At 40.5% G+C, this 25,760-nt stretch overlaps 1 protein-coding gene across 1 annotated transcript; it reads left to right on the top strand.

Moving 5' to 3' along the window:
* The first annotated feature begins 22,623 nt into the window (after positions 1–22,623).
* Positions 22,624–24,194, top strand: tmem229a (transmembrane protein 229A). Its single transcript, XM_077500110.1, has one exon. The coding sequence runs from the start codon at positions 22,712–22,714 to the stop codon at positions 23,705–23,707; it is 996 nt and encodes a 331-aa protein (XP_077356236.1). The 5' UTR covers positions 22,624–22,711; the 3' UTR covers positions 23,708–24,194.
* The last annotated feature ends 1,566 nt before the right edge of the window (positions 24,195–25,760 follow it).

The following is a 25,760-nucleotide window of genomic DNA, read 5'->3' as shown; positions in this document are numbered from 1 at the left end:
CACAAAAAATATAGACGAACCGTATGGTGTGTACATGCATGCGTATGAATGTTGTTTAAATAATAAGATGTAGAGATGTGTCATTTTAATGTGACTAATTTTTTCCCCAACAGATTTTATTTTCTAATTACAACAAGCTATACAACTGCTTCGCAACGTGCGAAGCTCACGAGATAGCAGGGGTCGTTTTCGATGACCTTGAAAATGATTTTGTCGACGAGAGGGTGGAGGTGGGTTTGAAGACGGACATTTGTCGAAGCGCATTCATCTGTTTGATTGTGAGCATGCCCGAAAATCTTTACACTGATTCTTTCACCAAATGGCATATGTTGATGGCCTGCCAACGCCACCACGCAACGAGACCAAGATAAAATTATAAGCTGGGGGACAATCATATACACTCATATAACTATTCCCCCCCACTTCACTTTCACTCAATGGTTTGGATCCTGAATATATTCAAGAAATGCTAATTGAGTATGAACTAGTGTTGTTCCGAAACCGTTTTTTTGGCCCCCCGATACCGATACCTAGTGATGTGCTTCTCGGGTCGAATCCCTGAAGCGTGTGCCGAGTAATGTAGATGAGTGGTTCATGAACGGCGATTCAATGCGTGTGTCGATGACGTACGTGATGACGTTTGAAGCCCCGCGAAGCGGGTGTACCACGTGACTGATTCAGGAAATGATTCGCTAGGTTTGAGTGTAGTTCGAAATAAAAGCGGCAAAGAAACGCGATGGATTCCCCTTCACTTTTTGTGTTTTCGGGTCCCTTACTGCGGTACTTCTTTGCATTTTGCATTCGATTTGACCGACGACGACGAGCTTCTTTTTTTGCGATGGAGTTCAAGGAACCAGCAAGAAAGAGAAGATTCTCCCCTGTTTGGGAGCACTTTGAGCAGATCTCACCTCAGAAGGTAATGCACTGCCAATTATTACTGCACTATTCCAATAATAAAATTAAATTAAATTAAAATGTGACAACTGACAACACATAAAATTCACATTTTTCTTTTCTGAATACTTTTAGGTGAAGTGTCTGGTGTGTTCTAAGGTGCTTAGTTATAATAATAACACCTCAACTATGCTAAGGCACTTTAGAGTCTTGCACGGCAACGAGGAGACCAACCAGGCTGAACCCAGCTCAGGTAGGCCATTTATATTCATAGCCCCACACTCCACTGTGTTTTTTTTTTGTTTTGTTTTTTTTAATAACTCTGACATGTAATTTAATTTAGCTGACAAGGTTGACTTGGCTGAGTTGTTGGTGGATATGGTGATTGAGGATTCCCAGCCGTTCACCTTGGTGGACGGCAGTGGATTCAAAAAGATTATGAAAGCTTTAGCTCCTTCCTACATTCTACCAACACGGCAGGTATGTATGTCACAACATGAAGCACTATATTATCGGATTAACCATTTCAATACTATTCACTTCAATAAACTATACTTTTGTTTTAGACTTTGAAAGCCATGGTGGAAAAAAAGGTACAAGGAAACCAAGGATAAAACAAAAGCCATTGTGGCTAAAGCATCTGCATGTAGTTTGACATCAGATATGTGGACTTCCATCAATACTGATGCCTATCTAGCTGTGACATGTCACTTCATTGATGAAACCACGTCCCTCCAATCAGTTGTACTGGGGGTGCAGCATTTCCCTGAGGCACACACTGCAGCAAACATGGCTTCTATGAAAACTTCGCTAATGTCTGAGTGGGGTATCAGTGAAAAGGTGACATGTCTAGTGACTGATGGTGCAGCAAATATGGGAGCTTGTGCCAGAGAGCTTCATATGCGTCACACCATTTGTGTGGCACATACGCTAAATCTTTTGGTAAAAAAAAAGCTCTTGACCAATGTCCAGAATTATTCCACATCCGGACAAACTGTCGAAAGATAGTTGGTTATTTCAAGAGCAGCACTACAGCAAAGGTAAGCTCCTTACTTGTCATATGTAACATATTTGATTGTTTTCTATACACTGATTTGACTCTTGATTTTGTTGTAGGAGAGACTAACTCAGATGCAAGTTCAAATGGGCCTTCCGGTGCTTAAACTTATTCAGGAGGTTGATACAAGGTGGAACAGCACTTATCTCATGCTTCAGCGTATGTACACTTTGAGAGAGCCCGTCGGAGCAGCTTTGGCTGGTTTACGTACTGATCTGACACCATTGTCTGCTGAACAATACAGAATCATTGCTGACTGTTTAAAAGTATTAGAGCCATTTAACCATGCTACAATTGAGCTGTCTGAGGAGAAAAAGGTTTCAGGGTCAAAGGTAATTCCACTCTTGTCCATGTTGCATCACTCTCTGGATGAAGAGGAGATTCGACTGCTTCTAACTCCAGAGAGCACATCCATGGTTGAGTTCCTGCAAAGACAACTAAGAGAGAAGCTGAATAACCTCCAGTCGATGAGTATTATGTTTCTGGCTACTCTGCTCGACCCAAGGTTTAGAAAACTAGGCTTCTTTAGTCCCAATAAAGCAGCAGAGGCAGAAAAAAGGCTCACGATTGAATGCGCAGCTATTATGAGGCGCACAGCGTCCTCATCTACTTCATCCTCATCATCATCATCATCCTCATCATCAGAACCTTCCCACCAGTCTGTTGGAGGTATTTAATATTTCCTAATTGTGCTAATATTGAATAATAATTACTAATATCTGTTTATCTTTTCTAGGAAGCAAACTGTGGCATCATGTTGATACCTCAATCAATCAAGCAAGAACCACAAATGTCACAGCAAATGCAACAGTTGAGGTGCAAAGGTATCTTGGAAAACCAAATATCCCCAGAGTTGAAAATCCCCTTCAGTACTGGGAATCACAGAAATATGCGCTTCCAAGTTTATACAAACTTGCTGTCTCATATCGATGCACCCCTGCTTCATCAGTACCATGTGAAAGAGTTTTTTCAAAAGCAGGTGAAATTCTATGCAAAAAAAGAAACCGCCTGAGTCCAAAAACTTTGGAAAAAATATTGTTTTTAAATAAAAATGAATAAGCACTTTATTTTACCTCATTTTTTCACATTTTCACTTGTTGCATAAGCACAAACATAGACAAAGTAACACAGAACAATTCATGTTAAAACACTCTTCAAATATATATTCTTTTGTATTTAGAGCATGATTTACACCCCACCATTTTATTGCATGCACCAAGCATGTTATACATTTTTCTGTCCACATGATGGCGTAGTCGAGGAAATGAATCATCTTGAAGCCCCTACGTGTGTGTGAAGCATTTCACTGCAGGGCTTCATTGCTTTACGGGGCTTCATTTTGCCATCACTGGTATCGGCGATACCCAGCTTTGCAGTATCGGCCGATACCAATACCATACCGATACCGAAGGTTTTTTTTTCCTCAACATGAAAAAGCTGTCCTGCTATTGGTCAGAGCATTCAAGGGCCAATAGGATATCTTAGATCAGCATGCAGTGAACATGTCACAAACCAGTGCATGTCATGCACCAGCAAGACACAAGATGCTGCATCCAAAATCCTATATTAGCATTGGAATTAATGGTATCAGCATGTTACTTGTGAGTAGTCACCGATACCACTGTTTTAATGCAGTATCGGCACCTCTGCCGATACCAGTATCGGCATCGGAACAACACTAGTACGAACCCAGCAGGGCTCTGAGATCTACAGACTTGGGCCAACTAGTGGAACCCGGAGCAAACATGGTGAAGCTGCATTTAGCTGTTATGCTGCACACAAATGGAATTGTCACGACGAGGAGAGGTAGGACCCAGACGCAGGATAAAGGTAGGCCACAAAGGCAACAGGTTTATTGCCGGTCAGCAGCTGTCTCCTATCACACTGAGAGGAGAAAGGGGAATCAAAAAGTGGAGAACTAAAAACGCTCCACTGGGGAGGAAAAAAACAGGCAAAAGGTATAGGGGACAACAAAAGGCGCTCCACTAGGGAGGAAAAAGGCTCAAGGCAAAAGGGGTAACTAAATGCGCTCCGCTGGGGAGGACAAGGCACAAAGACAAGACAAGACAAGACAACACAACACAACACAACACAACACAACACAACACAACACAACACAACACAACACAACACAACACAACACAACACAACACAACACAACACAACACAACACAACACAACACAACACAACACAACACAACACAACAAGGACTCGCGGACTGTGGGCCGCTTCCATGCACTGACTGTGTGTGACACTTGGGCAACGGAGGGCCGAATGCAGGTGGCTTTTATTGTGGCTTGATTGGTGGCAGGTGGTGGTAATCATGGGCGGGGACCGGTAATTAGCAAGCAGCAGGAAGGGTAAGTGACCTGAGGTGAGAGGGGAATCATTATTTCACAACAAAACAGGAAACATGAACACAAAAATAAAAGCATGGGCCGTCACGCCGGTGGCGGCGCGACAGGAATAAGCTGCCAACAGAAGTGAAGACAGCCCCGAGTGTAAATGCTTTTAAATCCAGGTTAAAAACTTTTTTTTTTCACATACCTTTGATTAAGGACTTTAAAAAAAAAATTAAATCATGTTTTTATTTCCCTTTTAATTATTATTTTTTGTTTTTAAAGATTGCTGTCTGTTTTCACATTGTCAATGTATGTTCTTTTAGTAAATTATGTAACCTCATTCCGTTTTCTTTGCTTCTGAATGCTGTTAACTACTGGTTTTTTTATGCTTCAGGTGCTTTCTTTCCTTGTGTAAAGCACATTGAGTTGCCTCGTGTATGAAATGTGCTATACAAATAAACTTGCCTTGCCTTTCGTGGAATTTGTAGTATGCGCTGCAGTCCAAGGTTATTTGACTGCTCGGCCTCGTGCAGTATGCACATAAAAATAATATTATTTACATGTCTTTCATGTGTGAGTCACAGGAAGAATGACTGGCTGTTGCCTGGGGTGCGGAGATTTACTGAAGCGTATAAAAACCTATATTCAAGTTCAACATTTTTCCTCAATATGTGAAGAATTCCTGGTTGCTGTATAGTACGAAAACCTTCCATGAACGAGTCCAGTCGTGTGATTCTACGTCAGATTTCACCCTCAGGAGCTTGTTGCCTGTTGTAGCCTATAGGAGAAAGGAAAAAAAAACACACACAACAAGCTGTCATTGTGCAGCTCTTATTATTGTGCAGCAGTTGGTGTAGAGCTGAGTTTAAAAAAAAAAAAAAAAAAAAAAAACGAGGATGCATGGGGGATGTCACTGTTGACACCAGGGAGGGAGAGATTGTGTTTCACCGCTTCACTACGGGTGCTGCAAAATGTAGGCCCTCGTTATTAATTATGTGGCATTTTCCAGGGTTGATGGAAGCCTAATAGTGTATTTACACAATTAGTGTGCTTGAATATTGAAACACTGTTGTATACTGTATATCATGGTTATCTAGCACCATACATTTCTTACATTTGTGCAAGCAGTTATTTAACAACTGACATGTGCTTGCTTTATTTGATCCTGCCAGCTGACATTTACAGTAAAAATAGCAAAAAATAAAGATACTTGTGTATTTAAGCTAACGCCTAGCATCATCTTGCAAATCTCCACTAGTTAGCTTAACACATAATGAAATCTTATATTGAAGTGAGAATGACATGTTCGATAAGTTTCTGTTTTAAACAATATTTCATTCAAATAAAACACATTTTCATCAACATTACAAGCCATAATGTCGATATCACACTGCAAAAATCAGATATCTAACCTAGACTTAAACGCGTATATCAAGATGTAGTCTTTTTTGTCTCGTTATTGAGAATTATATACAATGCAAGAGCAGAATTTCTAAGATTATTAATCTTGTTTTAAGATTATTTGTCTTTTATTTGTTTGTTTGTAAATCTTAAAATTGGTTAATTTTTTATGCACAATAAGTTAAAATTCTGTAAGAGTCTGACAAGTTATTTTTACTTAAAATAAGATTGTCAGATAAGATAATTCTTCTTATTTTAGGATACTTATTACTTAAGTACCTTGTTTGATCAAGCAGTCTTAGCCTTGAGTGTTAACAGCCAGTTTTAAGGACTGTTAGGCTTGAGAGAAATATTTTCCACATTTTAAGATGACTAACCAACATCAAAGGCTCTGAACTGGGGTTTCATAAATCGATTTATTTGTTTTAATTGTAATATTTTGGAGCTGTATTAACAAGATAAATGTAAAATAGACGTGTGAAAACAAACAAAAGTGCAATATACAGGACTGTCTCAGAAAATTAGAATATTGTGATAAAGTCCGTTATTTTCTGTAATGCAATTAAATAAGCAAAAATGCCATACATTCTGGATTCATTACAAGTCAATTGAAATATTGCAAACCTTTTATTATTTTAATATTGCTGATTCTGGCTTACAGCTTAAGAAAACTCAAAATATTAGAATATTTCCTCAGACCAAGTAAAAAAAAAAAAAAAGCCATAATCAGCAATATTAAAACAATAAAAAGCTTGCAATATTTCAGTTGATTTGAAAGTAATCCAGAATGTATGGCATTTTTGCTCATTTAATTGCATTACAGAAAATAATTCTAATATTCTTTTGGTAATAATTGAAAACACGATCAGGAATTTCATTTCTTTTTGGTAAAAAAAAACAAGAAAATGTTTAAACGTAAAAAAAATATTCAGATAAATAAATTTGCAAGTATCAGAACTAGCTAGTACTCAAATGTATTGTATGTATTTGTCAAAGGTTTGAGATGTCACTTCCACAGTCGGCCAAAAGGGTCGAGATGGAACAATATTAGTTGTGTGCGTATGTAAGCTTGTGTGTGTCTGTGTTTGTGTTGGGATGTGTGGGAGTGATCCAACCAGAGCGGTCAGTTCCCTGTCACCGCATGCACACGCACGTCTTTCCCGGCCCACTCGCACCAATATGTAGATTTTGTCGATACGCAACACACACCAAGTGTACAGTGCAGAAACAAAGGCAGGCAAGTGTGCAGTTTGTGAGTCAAAGCCGCTCTTGTTCGCACAACAAAAAACACACACTTGGACAAAGACGAAGGAAAACAGGAAGGGAAGCTGTAACTTTCCACCGAGGCTTGGCCACTACCCGAGTTCACTTTCTCTTCTGTGGCCTTTGCAGTGTGTGTACTACCTTGTATCCTGTGTGCATGTCAGTGTGAATGCATGAATGCAGGCTTTAAAGGAGCATTGTGGAGTTTTTAAATGTTCATGTTCAATATTTTTCCGACATCATGCACACCTATTAACGCTTCTGCTCTCAATTCCTTATGCTGTGGTGCACATCCAACCATCCATTTTCTTAACTGCTTACTCCTCAAGTGGGTCGTGGAGGTGCTGGAGCCTATCCCACGCGGGGTACACCCTGAACCGGTTGCCAGCCAATCGCAGGGCACACAGAGACTAACAACCATCCGCACACACAAGCACACCGAGAGACAATTCAGAGCGCCCAATTAACCTGCCATGCACGTCTTTGGAATGTGGGAGAAGACCGAAGTACCCGGAGAAGACCCACACAGGCACGGGGAGAACATGTGTGGTGCACACATTAGCATAATTCAAATTAGAGGTCACTTTCCGAGCTCCTCAAATGACACACTATTTGCCTTGGATGCCAAAGGGAGCTCTCAGGTATAATTACACAAAGATGTGCTCAACGCGGCTATTGCCATAGTAACCACACACACACAAAAAAAAAAAAAAAAAAAAAAAAAAAGCTCTCAGTTTGAAAGTCATCCCTTAGAAGATTTCGCGCAGTGGAAGCCGTCAGTAGATGTGCTCGGAGATCAATGAGAGCATGTAAATCCGCTCCCAGTGTTCCCAGCTGCAGTTTGCGATGGGAGGGAGGGAGGGAGGGAGGGGGCAGGCTGTTGCTAGGTGGAGCCGCACTGGTGCTTTTCAGACAGATTCGACTGAGTTAAGTGCACTTGAAGCACGCTGGAAAGCTCCCGTGCTTGTAGCGCTGCAGCACCTGTGGGTGGACCTGGATATAAAAATATAGACGAGCATGTTGTTGAAGCAATGGCAGAAGAAGGATGGAGAGAAGGTAGTGAGAAGTGGAAAGAAAAGTGCACATAGAAAGAGAGGGGCGATCACGTACTGTTAGTGCAGCTTGACGGAGAGGCACTCACCATAATATAAAGTACGCCTGCACAATCGAATGAGGTCAAAACCACCCCAGGCAGTGGTCACCACATGACTTTATGTGAAGACAGAAAATTAAATGAAAATAATGATGATTAACGTATATGCAGTATATTTGGAAGTATATGTTTATCTATTTTTAGACAAAAAGGACTAGTGCAGTCAAAATTCATCACAAAAAAATTATCTCTAATCATGTATTAACACAGATTAATCACGCTATTAATTTATTTTGACTGCAGATGGTCCTTTATCTAATCTTTATATTAAAGATAGCACAGGTTGAGTTTGAGCAATAAACATAACTACATGCATTGAAGTAAAGCATTCAATATATGTTTGCGTATGACATTCAGAATTATTTGTTCATGGCAACTACTAGGGTCATTTTTCCCATTTTAAATTATGCAAATAATTAATTGATTAGAAAAAGAGGATGATGAGCATGTGCAGTGGATAAAAAAAATTTAAAGACGTCCCCATAACATTAAATGTGTCACGACTAAAGGGTCATGCAAGGGTTATGTTTACTGTCATGACTAGGGTTATGCTTACTGTCATGACTAGGGTCATGTAAGGGTTATGTTTACTGTCATCACTAGGGTCATGCAGAGGTTATGCTTGGGTCATGCAAGGGTTATGTTTACTGTCATGACTAGGGTCATGCAAGGGTTATGTTTACTGTAATGACTAGGGTCATGCAAGGGTTATGTTTACTGTCATGACTAGGGTCATGCAAGGGTTATGTTTACTGTTATGACTAGGGTCATGCAAGGTTTATGTTTGGGCCATGCAAGGGTCATGTTTGGGTCATGACCGTGTGTTCAAGTGTCTGTTGAACTGATGTAACCAGCATCTAGTTTCAACTGGTAACACGCTATGTGATGTCAGAAGCTATGTGATGTCAGGAATCTTTAATCTCTTTATCTGGTCAACAGCCAATCAGATAATTCCATGTCAGTACTGTTACCCACATGTATAGCCACAACCAATCAGATCGATTCGCTGTCTATATAAGCCTGTTTGAGGAGGGTGTGTTTTTGTCAGATTATTACTTCTGTTCCTCTGTGCACCTCCACAGCCCAAGTTAGTTTAGCGTCTCATGATTCATGATACATTCTCGTTGTTTCTTGTCTCGTCAAGTTTGTTCTACGTCTCGCGATGTTATGCGAATAAAGAGTTAAAATCTTATTTGTGTCTGCGTTTTTGGGATCCAACTCCAGAAAATAACAAAATGTAGAAAAAATAAATATTAGGTGCTCTTTAAAAAAAAAAAACCCTAACCCTAACCCTAACCCAGTTGATAAAAAAAAAGCCTTTTCAATTCAGCGATTAATCATAATTAATCAAAATTCTAAGATGTGATTAATCTGATTAAAAAAAATAATCGTTTGAGAGCTCTAAAAAGGACATACTGTAGTAGGGTGGATCAAAACTACTAATTTTTTAAATTTTATATGGCTGGGAGCCAAAAGTGTTGATATAATATATCGCCTGGCATTTTCCAAAACCTTGTACATCCAAAATTGTCACTTTTCAAGAGACCCCCAAAATGGCATGTTTTGTTCAACCGTTAACATTGCAGCATCAAATAGAGCAAGTCGTTTTCAACACTTTAGATTGGTCAATAATTTTAAAAAAATGACACCCACACTTGTGGACTGACCAAAAAGTTTGATTTTTGAGAAAATATATGAAAGTTGCCAAAACGTGACCGATAAGATATTGGCCTTATTTTGCTTGTCAGAGTCCACTGCTAGAATTCATTTCGTCTCATCATACCTCTGCATTTCTGAAGCAAAGAGTTTAAAATTGGTAGTTCTGAGTCGTTGTGGTTATGCTAACTCATTACAGACGTAGGTGTCAATTATTGCTTTTGTTTACATAGAACTGCACTGCATCACACTTACAGCGGTCTGTATTATTTTGCCCTTCACACACAGCTTTTCCGAGGACAACACGCTGCCCAAAAAGCTCATTGTCAATTACACAGATTTTGGGCTTGTGAGCAGCAGCAGCCGTGCTAATAAAAAGAGAACAAACATCTCCAATGGATTCATGTTTTTCCTCCCATTCCGCCTGTCAGATTGAAAACAAGGGATTGGTTTGTGCAGGGTGATGGTTTATTGATTGTGTCGTGGATTAAGACACATTTGTTCATCTGCATCTTGTTGAATCTCAGCTGCAGTCTGTAGGTTAGTCAACAATGCAACACAGCCTCATCATCTTAGTAAGCTAAGAGAGGCAGGATGTAGACGAGAACAAGAGATAGTTCAAGGGATCGAGGCAGGCGAAATCCAGCTAAATTGTGGTTGATTCTTCTATTTTTCCCTCCAGCACATCCAAATCCACTCGCACATGCACGCACACGCACGCACACGTTTGCTTAGTGGTTGACAAACTTGCACACTGGAGCGCACACCTTTGGCTGTGGGCTAAAGTTCAAGTTCACCATGGCAACAGGAAAGTCGGACACAGGTGGTCTAAACTGTGTGGATGAACCTGCACACATGGACGCGCGCATGGATGCACACAAATAAAAGGGAGTAAATGCTCCAGTTGTGATAGAGATCAAATAAAATGTCTCCCTTTTAAATGAAAATAGTCTTGTTGAGCAAGTATAAGCTTCTAATATTGTGCACAAATGTAAAGTCCATATTCTCAATATCCCCATACCATTTTTCAAATATAGTATGCACACACAGAGGGTGAAAGTAGGAGAATGCACAGGTATTATACGAGCGCCCTTGGTAGACTAGAGTGGGCGTCGCCTAAATGCAGACAGCGTAGGGAAGATAAAAGGATGTGATGATGCCGCAAATCCATTAGAAAGTAGCCGAAGCTGGACAGCCAGTCACGGGGAGAATGGGGTCACCGGCTAATTGGACAAGAAATACATCAGCCTGGATGATTTGTACACAAACACGTGTGAGCAAATGATGGCAACCGAGCACAACAATAAACATGTACTGTGCACGGATGGATGCACATACAGTAGATGGATGGATGGATGATGGATGGATGGATGGATGGATGGATGGATGGACAAACTGATGGGATGGATGGATTGGATTGGATGGATGGATGGATGGATGGATGGATGGATGGATGGATGGATGGATGGATGGATGGATGGATGGATGGATGGATGGAATGGTTGGACTGACTGATGGGATGGATGGATGGATGGATGGATGGATGGATGGATGGAATGGGTGGACAGATTGATGGGATGATGGATGGATGGATGGATGGATGGATGGATGGATGGACAGACTGATGGGATGGATGGATGGATGATGGATGGATGATGGACAGACTGATGGGATGGATGGATGGATGGATGGATGGATGGATGGATGGATGGATGGATGGATGGATGGATGGATGGATGGATGGAATGGGTGGACGGACTGATGGATGGATGGATGGATGGATGGATGGAATGGGTGGACAGACTGATGGGATGGATGGATGGATGGATGGATGGATGGATGGATGGATGGATGGATGGATGGATGGACAGACTGATGGGATGGATGGATGGATGGATGGATGGATGGATGGATGGATGGATGGATGGATGGATGGATGGATGGATGGATGGATGGACAGACTGATGGGATGGATGGATGTATGGATGGATGGACGGATGGATGGATAGATAGACGGATGGATGGATGGATAGATAGACGGATGGATGGATGGATGGATGGATGGATGGATGGATGGATGGATGGATGGATGGATGGATGGATGGATGGACAGACTGATGGGATGGATGTATGGATGGATGGAGGGATGGATGGATGGAATGGGTGGACGGACTGATGGATGGATGGATGGATGGATGGATGGATGGATGGATGGATGGATGGATGGATGGATGGATGGATGGATGGATAGACGGATGGATGGATGGATGGATGGATGGATGGATGGATGGATGGATGGACAGACTGATGGGATGGATGGATGGATGGATGGATGGATGGATGGATGGATGGATGGATGGATGGATGGATGGATGGATGGATGGATGGAATGGGTGGACAGACTGATGTGATAGATAGATAGATAGATAGATAGATAGAATTGGTACTCACCCATCCCTAATTATTATTCCATACACATTATGTTGGATGTACTGTACTGTTCTGTGATCATATAATGTCTCTGAAGGCTAATGGAATGATGGATAGATGCTGTTGATAGATATGTTTGAGCCTCATGAATACATTGTAAAAAAGACCCAAATCGTCTAAAAAGAGTAGACACATTTCTGCTGTATCAAACAACAAGAATCTGGCATGCGCACACGCGCGCATGCACACACACTTTGTACTCAGGCCTGGATGTATTTCAGACACACTTTGATCCAGCAGATTTCTTCGGGGGGTGTTAGAAGATTATCGGGATCATTGGCGCTAGATATGATGAACTCTCCTCCCCTCACGCTGGTTATCTGCTGTTGTCTCTCTTGTTCCGTCTTCCTGTCTTTCTCGCTCGTGATGAATCAATTCTGAATATTATTCCTGCAACATGGGAGAAAAAGTCAATATGAAGCAAAAGTTGAATCAGGCAAGACTTACATGAATGATTAATCAAAGTCAGCGAGCGTGCTGCCCCGCACCCCGTCTTTTAGCACCTGAGCATGGAGCTGGAAATAACGCTTTGATTTTTTTCTGTATGCACACTACTAGATTATGCACCCTCAAAAGTGCGGAAAGAAGCGAGTTATTTATGCATGACGGCGAGACAAGGAGGCAAAGGTGGTGTGGTGAACGGAGGAAAAAGAAAGAAAAATTAGAACGTGAACAGCAGCAGATGGGGGGGGTCAGCAGGGGAATGATGGATTAAAGAATGGGCAGCAAAGAGATTTATGTATGATTTATGGATCTTTCCCATTGCTGTACAGAAGAAATGAGCAGCAGGGGCGGCATGCCACTGAGGACAGCAAAGCCCAAGGTTGAATTATTCAAAGAAGTCATCGGGTAAACACCCGAGTCGACACGCTCACGTCCAGGCTCTGCAAAAGGAAGTGTGTCAGTGGGTCAAAGGCAGACGTCGATACCACGGCGCCAGCTGCCACCTCAATTAACCCCGAGGGGAAATTGACTGCTATATTTAAAGGCTACTAGTGTGTGTCGGATTCCCCCCGATTCAGGCTGGACTGACTTTTTCATGAGAACTAATGGACTCCAGAATACAGTTTAGCTTCATTAGGGAAGAATTTAGGCTTATGAACACATTATTGGGGTACATCATTACATTAGGTAAAATGACGTTTTAAAACAATCACATAGCTTCACCTCTATTAAAATGTCAGTATAACTTCAACAATGCAAAAAGACATTGATAGGCAAACGAATAGTATTTGTGCTGCAATGTTATAACCCTTTAAGCGTACAGCAGATACTCACAGGCATATATTCTTTATCTTCTGCAAAGAATGACTAATATTACCACAACTTACTGAGGAACTGCAACAATCGCCTTGCACATCAATTGCCTGTATTATAGGTGACCAAGGCGTGACACCAGAAGGAGCAGACAATGTCCACGGAATTGAAGCATAAAATGTGGCAAAAATTGATGAATTTATATATATGAATGTATTCCAAAAATGTTATTTTTGGTCACAGATGCATTCAATTTGCCTTCTAAGGGAATCACTTATGATACAACTTTTGTATTAGATGTCATTAGATTGCACCAAATGAAAAACCTTCTCAAAAAAAAAAAAAACATACCAAATGAAGTGCCAAAGGCTATAAGCAATTGAACCTCAATTTAATTGTCAGTTTGCTTCTAAATGGTTGCCTAGCTACCAATAATGATGCACCAAAAATCAGTTGGAGCACCTAATTCTCCATTAGACCATAAAATCATCACAGTCTGCATAGAGAGTAGAGGTTAATAAACAAGTTCAGGAAATTAGTGATCTTTATACTTGTACTCTGCAGTATTTATTGTGACATTTCTTTTAATCTGTTGCACATCAGGCTTGACTAAAATGCTAATGTACCATTTGCATATGAAACCACAACCATGACACAACTGGCCGGTCATTTAATGGGCCGTTTCAAAAGGTTAAAAGTGTCATTTTAGCTCTTCTGATAGCACAAGAGAGTGTTTACATGCGCGACAGGCGTTGGTGCGTTCAAATGAGCATCTTAGATTCATAATCCATAGATTTATTTTATTTTTTTTTGATACACAAATGAAAGCAGCTTTAAGGGTCTTTTTGCCAAGGAAATATCTTAAAAATATTTATTGTGGTATATGTAATTGTTTTTTAAATATTTTGTATGTTTGAAATATCTTGTTGTGTTAGCTCTGCTGGTGAAGTAGTCTGACTTCGTCAGCTGTCGCGATCTACAAAATGGATACCCCGTCCTAATTAAGGTTAGCATTATGCAAATCCAAAATGAACTTTTGGATTTCCCACTGACCCTGTCTACTGATTGACAGTGTGCTGGTCCTCATGCAAAAACAAAAAATAATAATTTTTGCAGAGAGTGGCGTGTGCGAGGAGGGGCCATGGAAGCTCTGCTGTCCGTGTGCATGAGATGAATAATAATTTGCACATTACAGCTGCGCCCTGAATTACATTCACACAAACACAAACAGCCTCTACTACTTTTAGATTTAAAGAGCAAAATGCTTCCCAATACACCGTCTAACTACCCATTCTTCAATCTTTTTTTCCCTTAGTAGGGTCACGAAGAAGCTGGAGCCTATCCCAGCTTTCTTAGGGCAAGAGTCGAGGTATCTTGGACTGGTCGCCAGTCAGTTGCATGGGACATAAATGATTCCCTCTTAATCAAACATACAGAACCTAACTATTTTTTCTGCTTATATATAAGACCCATATTTTCGATTTGTGAAAAAAAAATTGAGTACACTGTAAAGAAAATTCCGTTGTTTTTACGGGAAAAAACGGCAGCTGTGATTACCAGGGACATTCTGTAAAAAATACATTTGGAAAATGTAAACAACTTTATAGAGTAACTTGTTTATTCTACTGGTGAATGTACAATAAACAGTAACTGCTGCTGAATTTTACTTGGTTCAATGAACAATAAACACAATCTACATGTAAATTTTACAGAACAAAATAGTATAAAACCAGCATGTGCTTGGAAAACATATACAGTAAACATTTTTTTACACTTGGTTTTACTGTATAGTAAAACCATTTACAATACAGTAACCAGTTTTACTATACAGTAAAACCATGTGTAAAGAACATGTGTGTTTTTACAGAACAAAACCTGGAAGCTGTGGTCACCAGAATAACTAAAAATAAAAAAATACTGTGTGAATACAAACAACTAGTGTTGTTCCGATACCGTTTTTTGGCTCCCGATACCGATACCCAGCTTTGCAGTATCGGCCGATAGCAATACCATACCGATACTTAAGGTTTTTTTTTCCTCAGCATGAAAAAGCTGTTGGTTCATTGGTTTAGAGCAGGGGTGTCAAACATAAGGCCCGTGGGCCGGATCAGGCCTGCAAAGGGGTTTAATCCGGCCCACGAGAGGATTTTATAAAGTTAAAAAAAAACACAAAAAAAACACACAAAAAAAACGGTACTGTCAGACTAATTAATGAGCCGGCCGGCCACAATCAAAATATATAAAATTTCTAATTTCACAAGCAGTCCTCAGATGAGCAATGCAACTTGTACAGGAGAATCGTCCTGGATGTCATTATTTTACACACAACTTAGTTACGTTATTTATTTATTTATTTATTTATTTATTTATTTATTTATTTATTTATTTATGTATTTATTTATTTATTTTAATCATAGAACGTTTTAAATACGACACAAATTAAATTACTGGTAACACAAATAGATATATAAGGATTAGCATCCTTATAACGTCATTAACTGCGCCACGCAATGCATTCTGGGAACAATATATGCAAAACAGGTCTATTTAACACATCCAGAACTCAGTGTTGCCGCGTTCCATTTGCATTTCTATTATTTTTGGGAACAATATGATTACAGCTGAACTCTGTAATTTAGGGCAGGCACACAAATAGCAAAAATCTGCGTATAATTGACGGCAATCGTTTTTAAGTTATATACCGTTATTTTACCGATGCGGCCCAATTGGTAATATATTTTCCTCCATGCGGCCCCTGAGCTAACATGAGTTTGACACCCCTGGTTTAGAGCATTCAAGGGCCAATAGGATATCTTAGATCGGCATGCAGTGAACATGTCACATATCAGTGAATGTTGTGCACGAGCAAGACACAAGATGCTGCATCCAAAATCCTATATTAGCGTTGGCATTATTGGTATCGGCATGTAACTTGTGAGTAGTCACCGATACCGATACCACTGTTTTTATGCAGTATTGCCGATACCAGTATCGGTATCGGAACAACCCTACAAACAACCTTCGACTTGTACCTTTTAAACTTGTAGATTCAACAGTCATTTACTGACAGCTTATAGGCCCATGACTCAGGATTCAGGGGCGCAAAAACGTCAGATCTGAACCGCGAGACTCAAAACTGTCAGTCAGACGAACTAACCACACGTCCACCATGAAAAAATAGAGACAAGAGGTTGTTATCACGTATTTATCACCCCTGTTTTAAGCCTCTATTAAGTGCCAACTTAGCACTCCTTTGACATTTCACTGTTAGAAAAAAAAGGGCTGGTGCTGCTAAGTGTGTGTTTACATATACATGCGAATGTGTTTGCGCACGCTCAACAGACGAGCAGACAGCAGCGTGCGTGGGTGCTGCGTCGCGTGGGATGTGATAAAGAAGCGTGCGAAAGATGGCGTCGGCGCCAGGATCACAATGGGGAGGAGAAGACTTCAAAAGAGCAGAGGTGAGTCGCAGATGGAGGGAGTCAAATGCAGCCGCTGCTGCCCCCCGGTTGAACAACTCTGACGTCATTGCGAAACACGCAAATGCCATCGAAATGTTGGCTCGAAGAAGAAAAGATTGGTATGAAAAAATTTGTATTAACCTTAAAAGCCTTCTTTTTTTTTTTTTTTTTTTAAACTTTTCTACCACCCCATTTCTCCGGATCTGCACACGCTCGTTTTTACTCCATCCATTTCCGCTCCTCCCCCAACTCATTCTTCACTGACATACTGGATCATATCCTCTCTCTGGAGAGTATGATGTAACTTAATATTAGTCACTGATATGCAGAGAAAGGCTCTTTACTCCCCCACTGGGTAGATCTTGGGCTGTGTTTGTGTGTTGTGTATGAGTGTTAATGAAAGCCAAATCTAAGTGTATAATGAAATTGTCCTAATGTTTTCACATTTCAAGGTAAAATAAAGAGTTTCAAGTGTTGGCCATAGTGAGGAGGCTGTCATGAGATCTCATTAATTAGGTTTATTTATTGCATAATAAACAAAGTAACAACTATACCGCTGTGATAGTCATCTTCATATGTCTTTTTTTTTTTTTTTTCATCCTTGGAGGATCTGAGCTATTTTGAAATCACAAAGTTGAAGACAGTGTCTCATCTCTTATTCCAGCGTGGATGTTTATACAAAGACACATTTTGGGCTAAGAATAGACTTTGTAGAGAAAGATTCATCATCAATCGGATTTCATGTTTGGTGTCATGGGCATCTGATAATATCATTTCGGGTTGATAAATGTCCAACTGTTCTTTTTCTATAACCGCAGGTGGCTTTTTATTTTGGTTATTCAGTCAACAACCAGCAAAACCTAAAATTCCATTCTTAGGCACCCATGTCACTCACGAGGGCAAGCCCTGCATTTTCACCTCATGCACTTGTTGTTGCGTAATGATGCAAAATATTTTATTTTTTTAATCTATTTATTCAGTTAATCAATTGGAGAGTCTGTAATATCCTCCTGATTACCAGCAATTCAAATTAGTCCTCCGTAGTGGACCTTTTTAAACCCACCTAGTGCATACGATTGATTTTTTTTGTGCTCTATAGAGGACATTCAGAGCTTTCCAATAATACCAAATGTGTAGGGGCGGGTCTTTGCTATCTTTGATTGACAGTGTATAACACTTTTTATTGAACAAATTAAGGCTTTAAATGTTAGCATGTTTTCTATAAGACTCTTAAGGACACATTAAAGTATTGTTTGAATTATTTTAACTGTATTTGAGCCTAGCGTTTAAGTTAAAAAAAAAAAATGTCCTCTGTAGTGGACACATCATAGCTTAAAAATAAAAACTTTTTTTTCAATTTTTTTTTGCAGTATTCCAGTTACTTCACAAAGATTGGGGAATATCAAAATAAATATCAACCAATCAATCAACTTTATTTGTATAGCACATTTAAAAATCCACAGGGGAACCATAAAAATAGGAAAATAAAACCAGATAAAATATATATTAAAAAATGAAAATACTTGGAAATCACCTAATACATAAAATAATATAAATATATGATTGGACAATATTTTTTCCTAGTAGTTAGGAGGATATACTTACTAAACCCCTTACACTTAAATTCATACCATAAATGAGGGGGAACTGAACTGCCTACACAGAATTCAGGTGAGTAAACCATTACACCATTAGTGTTTCTAATAAACGTTACTATTTCAATGTTGTTGTTCACTAAAATGCTTTCCTCGTGACCCCACACTTGATAGTCAACAATGCTCTGCCGCGCCTGTCTGAGGCCGAGTGAACGCGGAGGAGGACAGAAAGAGCAACAGCAATATCAGCAAGTGTCCATATGACTAGTCGACGCCGGGTTCGACCAATCGGAGCGCAAGCACAGTCGCCGTAACCCATGGCTACAATCTCCCACAAGCCCCTCGGGGCACCACAGAGGATGGTGAACGGGATGCACAAAAGGCAGTATACAGTTTCAGCGTAACAATAAAAGCAGAAATAGCCCCGCCTTAGAGGAGACACCTTTCAGATAAATCGGATTATAGACTGAGCAATCACTCGTTGCAACCTGGAGGTGGACGGTGCACGTCGCCGGGCAGTGTGTGTCGCTGATTGAACAAAGCGGGGGAGTACACGGGCGCCCAATATGACAGCTACCAGGAAAAGGTCAACAAGGTGGAACAAAAGACTTGTAAATGTCAGTTGCTATAAAGTTGTCAAGGACAACCAGACCTTGGCTCATAAGAATAGTGACAAATAAACCTAACTAGATTTTCCCAGGATGATGACTTTCTATTGATATCAAGACAGAGAGTGACAACCATACCATGTTGTAAAATGATTCCATCAACAGGAGTGCAAAAAGATTTCAGCAGTAAAAGATAGCTAGTTCTTTTACTGAAGCCTACTGGAGCTAATTGGAGAGCAATCAACAAGGGGGAGAGGTGAAAATGAAGGTTAGGTTGAGGTTGAAACGACGTACAAGTGAGGAGGATTTATGTGATTTGGGCTATTTAAGATGATGAGGTTAAACGGAAGGTCAACAGTCTAACTCAAAGAAACCAGAAAGGATTAATTATGCTGATAGTTTCACGGGAACTGCATGGGAGAGAGTTAAATGTGAGATCACTCTTGTCAAAATCCAGCCCACCATGAGTTTTATATGTTTTACGTTGTCAGCACGCACCCCAAAAATAACAACCCCATTTTCGAAATGTAGGAGTAAAAGTACAGATATTTGAGTTTGAAAAGTAACAAGTAAAAGTAAAATGTCACCAGAATAAAAATTACTCATGTAAAACACTTTACTTCCCACCTCTGCTTTTAACAATGTTAATACCACAATGTAACCGGTCTTTCATTTACTGCAAGGATGTAACCCAGATTTATACACAATTCCGAATGTACTATATTCTATCATTAAATTATGCTAACAGTAGTAATGTCATAATTGCAGTAAATATTAGGGATGTTCAATACCACTTTTTTTTCCAGACCAATACCAGTATGAGTACTTAATGATTGAGTAGTCACTGATACCAACTTGATACCACTAAAATGTCCCCCCAAAAAACAATTACAGATAATTTTAAAGGAAATATATTATAGCAGGGCAGCACAGTGGCCGACTGGTGAGCACGTCAGCCTCCCAGTGCTCGAGTCCAGGCTCCGGCCTTCCTGGGTGGAGTTTGCATGTTCTCCCCGTGCCCGCGTAGGTCTTCTCCGGGTACTCAGGTCTCCTCCCACATTCCAAAGACATGCTTGGCAGGTTAATCGGGTGCTCTGAATTGTCCCTAGGTTGCTTGTGAGTGGTTGTTTGTCTCTGAGATTGGCTGGCAACCAGTTCAGGGTGTATCCCGCCTACTGCCCGAAGCCAGATGGGATAGGCTCCAGCGCCCCTCGCGACCCTTGTGAGGAAAAGTGGTTAAGAAAATGGATGGATGGATATATTATAGCATGTTACTGTAACATTGCATGAAATTATTTACAATATTCTATTCTTCTCTTTACTAATTTTAGTTGCTGTTCTTAAAATTGGTACTCTGTGGCCCTCTTGTGGCCACTGAGTACCGATTCCTTACAATAAGGCCGGGTACTAACCTGGCACGAGCCAGATTGATAATTGTGATTAAATCAAAGGAGTCCTCCACTATGATTTGCTCGGGAAAGGCAGAATATTCAGCACAATACTTCAAGCTGATTGGGCAACTAGTTTTGATTATTCACGGCAACGGTGAAAATCACATTATGATGAGTTATTCATGGGCCTTGTATTTGTTCTGTGGTGTTTATAAGGAGAGCACTTCTAATATAGTTAGATAAGAATGTGGCTTCACATTTATTCTACTAAAAAATACCCCTCGTACTGTATCGTAATACTTGTAAGCGTTACCATAGTAACCATATTAAAGTCTTGTTCTTACCCTTGTTGGCGTTTGTACTGCTAATACAGCTTACATAATAAAAATACACAGTGGGTTCGCGTTTGTTGTTGTAGCATTTTAATAATACACCAATTAACACCACCACCACACTCACAATAGACCCCCCCCCCCCCCCCCCCCAACCCCCAAGTCTGCAAAACTTATCTATGTGTGGCCCCCCTGCAGCGATGAAAAAGGTTGGAGACCAATGCTAGTCTAAAATATTGCTACAGACACTATCACGGCTGCATGTAATGAATAAAAACAAGCAACCAGATTTGAAGAACTTCATTAAATCCAAAGAAAGGAGAGATCTGGACGAGATCGCTACAGGGGACACACAGACAAGTTGATTACAATATCATCTTAAGGAGAGGAAGGGGGAGAAGGAAAAGCGGGTGTTTTTGTTTCTTTGTGACAGGGCGCACCCTCCCCGGTCAGGGGGGTTTTCTTTGAATGCATAATGATGGAACTGTTGAGCGCCTGCTGGGAATATTGCAAAGCCCCTTTGGGGAGGAATGTCTTTATCCTCCTTTCATCCTTTCCTCCCTGGACGAGGCACAAATCTTATCCGAGCAACAGGCAACTTGGAAATATCTCCAGTGCAGAAAACATGACTTTGTAAACATCAAGGTTATTTTACTTAACTCAAACTTACGGAAAAAAAAACAAACAAAAAAACAACTACAATTAAAAAAAAAAAATGTTCACGAAATAAAATAAAAACGTCCCAGATTTTTGGGAGCGCGTTGCAGCCATACAATTCTAAGTTAATGATTGTTTGCGAAAAACAATAAAGTTGATCAGTTTCAACCTTTGTAGTGTATTCAATTAAATATAGGTTGAACATGATTTGCAAATCATTGTATTCTGTTTTTTTTTTTTTTTATGTTTCACATAACATCCCCACTTCATTGGAATTGGGTTTGTCCAAAAACACATTATAAAGGCCACTCATAGACTACAAAATTGCATGAGGCCATCTGCCCCATTCATTAATGGCAAAAATTGGAGGAAATGGGTTCTGAAATTACATTTTCTGGGCTCCTCTGTCTAAGTTCATGGCCGCAGACTCACATTAATTTCCGGAGGAACTAATAAGTCAAGCATCACCCGAAGACAGCTTCATCTTCCGGCTATTGGGCGGCTGAAATAAGCCTAATGCAACGGATTTGATGAGAAAATGTTGTCGTCACGCTATTGAAGGCAGGCTGTCGAGCACCTTAATGCGATGTAGATGTGACTGGGGCGTTTGGCGAATTGCTCTTGACAAGGACGAAAATATTAACTGTTAGATAAAGCACCATGCCTTGCAGTACAGGATGGTGAGGGTGCATGCAGTGTTTGTGTCGGTGTATTTATCACATGCCTGTAGTGTACATCACTGATACACATGCGCAACCATTTTACTCATGTTTCTGTGAATGAAAAGGAGATTTTTGGCTCAGAAGGGGTACGCCCAAGCAGGTCACAAACATTTCACAATGCTGCCACCTTCTGTTTAACTTTAGTAGTCTGTCCCCCGTCAAACCTTGTTGTGTGAGTTCATTTGTAATAAATATACATCATAATAGAAACAAACACGATATGGAGTATATCAAACTAAAGCTGAACATGCACGTGAAAACACCAAATGGCTTGCTATAAATACAAGTTTCTAAGAAAGCACCAGGGAAAGTATTTTTTTCCCGGAAGTATTTGAACGCACCAGTAAGTCAGCGCATGCTGGCAGCCGCTGCGGTTACTGCAGAGCGCCTTTGAAAACAATGTTTCAGAACAAGGAAGCACTTGATGACTAATGATGGTCCGTCGTTCCAGACACGGTTCTCGGATCAGGACCGATGAGTCCAGCGGTTCCGTTGAGGCTGAGGAGACGGCGCGGTGGCTGCCGCCATGGATGCGGCTCTACTTCTACGGAATGCACGGCGTGAGCCTGGATGTGCTGCTCTCCTCTGTGCGGGGGGTTCTAACCCACCGGGACCCCAAATTGGTGGGCTTTTCCTCGCCGTGTCTGTGCGTGGTGCATTCGCTGACCCATTTTGCTCTGGAGAAGGTCTACTCGAAGAAGAAGCGTTTTCCACGGAGGCCTGTGCTTTTCCATCTGCTCGTCTATCCGTCTGTTTACATCGGGCTGCAGGTTGTGATCGAGAGCATCAGCAACGCACTGACCAAGCAAGTGAGGGTCATATCAGGGACGCACTTGGTCCTCCACTACATCCTGGCTCTTTATTTTAGTCAGGTGTTCCACAGGGGGGTGTCTAAACTGCAGTACCATCCCACCAAGGCAACCACTCCTCTACAAAGACTCCCTGGGTACATCCGCTTCTTGTTTTTTGGCATGCACGGCTTTCTGGACGAGGTGGTGTTCACATCCATGTTCAACCTGGTGGAGAAGCAAAGCCTCACAGGTCACACGTCCTTGTGGTCTTTCCTTATGTACGGTAGCTGCAGCTATGTGGTGGAGAACCTCTACCTGCACCTGCACTTTAAAAGAGGCTGGGGGACCTGGCGGAGGCTCCCCATCTACATTTGCTTCATCTACACCTGGGAGTTGTGCTGGGGTTTGGGCCTGAGGCAGTTTGACGCCTGCTCCTGGGACTACTCACACTATCCGCACAACTTCATGGGACTCATCACCCTCCTCTACCTACCAGGGTGGGCCTGCCTGAGTCTCTATCAGGATGTGCTGTCCAACGTCCTGCTCGGCGTCAGGAGCACGAGAGACACTCTGCGATCAAGCGTGGACCGAGGTGAAGTCAATGGACAGCCTCGGTCGCAGAAACAAATACTTTAAAATTTACAATTGGCTAGAGTTTCGTTTTCAGTATGATTCAGACATACGAGGAAGTCATTAAAAAAAAGGAGACTCTATAATGACGAGATTGCAAAGGTTCAGCAGTTTCCCCATGCACTGTGAATGGAATCCTCTATAACTCGCTTTTATTGGAACATTTTAATGAGCACTTGTGCTGGGATTCTGTGCATGTATGTGTGTAGTAAACCATATAAAAAAATAAAAAATAAAAAAAACGAACCTTCCACTGTGATCAAACCAAATTTTAGCAAATGAAGTTTAACTAGTTGTTGCATGCACGGGCCTTGAATTAAGCCACACAGTAGTAACATCTGTTCTCATAAAGCTACTCGTCATGACAAACACAACATCAAGTCCCAACATGAAAAACTTGTTTTGAAGGCAACGTGAGGAAGACTGGTTTTGATGTGATGACGTCAACTTGCACTGTGGCAAAAAATAAATAAATAATAAAATGTGAAATGTTCTTGTGTCTGACTTTGCATTTCTCAGGTGAAACATTCTGTTAAACTTGAACATGATTCCATGCTGCTATTCCTCAGAAGACAATACAAAAATGACCCAGCAGTGGAAACATGACCTTGAAAGCCAGTGCAGCAAAGCATACAAAAACAGATTTTATATTTTAGTTTTTAAACATTTAGGTACAATTGTTTTCATGTGCAATACTGTACATTTGAATTTTAATCACCATTGGGATTTCTTTCTTTTTTTATTTATTTCCTATATTTAAAAGTGCAGGGTAAATGTTCCAACTGTATATAATGTTAGAGGCTTCCAACAATATTAAATGCACTTTTTTAAGAATACTGTAAAAAATCTCAGTCTCATTTAGGCCTACTTTATTTCAATGTTGTTCAGTACGTGGAAAGCTGAGTATTTTTTTGAGGTGGTACTTGGTGCAAAAAAAAAAAAAAGTTTGCCTGATGTGGTTAATACCTGAAGATATTTGTAAATGGAGCAACACCATGTATTTCACTAACTAAATGGCTTGTTTTATACAACCATAAAGAGTTTATCAAGAGAGCAGTACTTTCGGTGGAACAATACGTAATCCATATGTGTTGCGGGTGAGAGTCAATTAATTGGACCCCAAAGCAGACGAAAGCTGAGCAGGTAAGTATCAGCAATAGTTTAATTACACACACACAAAAAAAATAAGCACGATGAGTTCGTGAGGGAATAATGCAATACAAAGTACAACAAAAAAATGAAACAAAAGGAGCACCAACGGCGATGACAACTATCAAGAAAAAACTACAACTGAAATCCAAACTAACTGAATGGCTGGGCGGAGTCCCAGCTGAAGGACGCCGTCGGATAAAAATACAAAATACTACTAAGTGTCTAACAAAAGGCAAAAATGCATATACAAGTCACAGGAATAGGACAGTCTGAACTCGGAAAAACAGGGAGTCACATGGACAAGAATAATCCGACGGCTTCCTTCAGATTCTGCTGTACCTAAATACTAAGGTGATTGTGATGGCTGCCAGGTGTGCAGCTGGGGACTCCGCCCACCCAGAAGAGTGCCAGCAACTGTGAGAGACGAAAACTATGTGACCCAGCAGTCTGACAAAACACAAACATGACAATATGTATTTTATCAGTAAGATTCCCAAATATGCCATAGCTGCAACCAAAAAATACACACATACATCCTATAGAAAAAAACGTGTATAATCTAATATATTTTAATTAAACAAGTATGTTTGTCCAAAAAAAGCTGAAAGTTTTCTTAAAATAGTGTTTTTTTCGACTACAATGTTGATATTCTGGTGGAATTCTGCCCTCTTGTGGTTAACTTTCAGAGTTTAGTGGATTTATTTTTTTTTTAATACACATTGTGGTGCCTATTGAAGACTCAAATTTCCCATCGCACGGCATATACTTACAAATTGTATGCCAACTTGATTAAATATGTATGCGAAAGGAGTGCACATCTTGTTCCACGACCCAAAATGAACCATGCGCTGCTTCGAGGCACACTACAAGAGCGCCATCTGCTGGTCAAACCTGCGCACGTGGAATT

The sequence above is a fragment of the Festucalex cinctus genome, chromosome 16, assembly GCF_051991245.1.
Source record: "Festucalex cinctus isolate MCC-2025b chromosome 16, RoL_Fcin_1.0, whole genome shotgun sequence".
Taxonomy (NCBI): Eukaryota; Metazoa; Chordata; class Actinopteri; order Syngnathiformes; family Syngnathidae; genus Festucalex; species Festucalex cinctus.
This window is presented reverse-complemented; position numbering and strand designations above follow the sequence as displayed.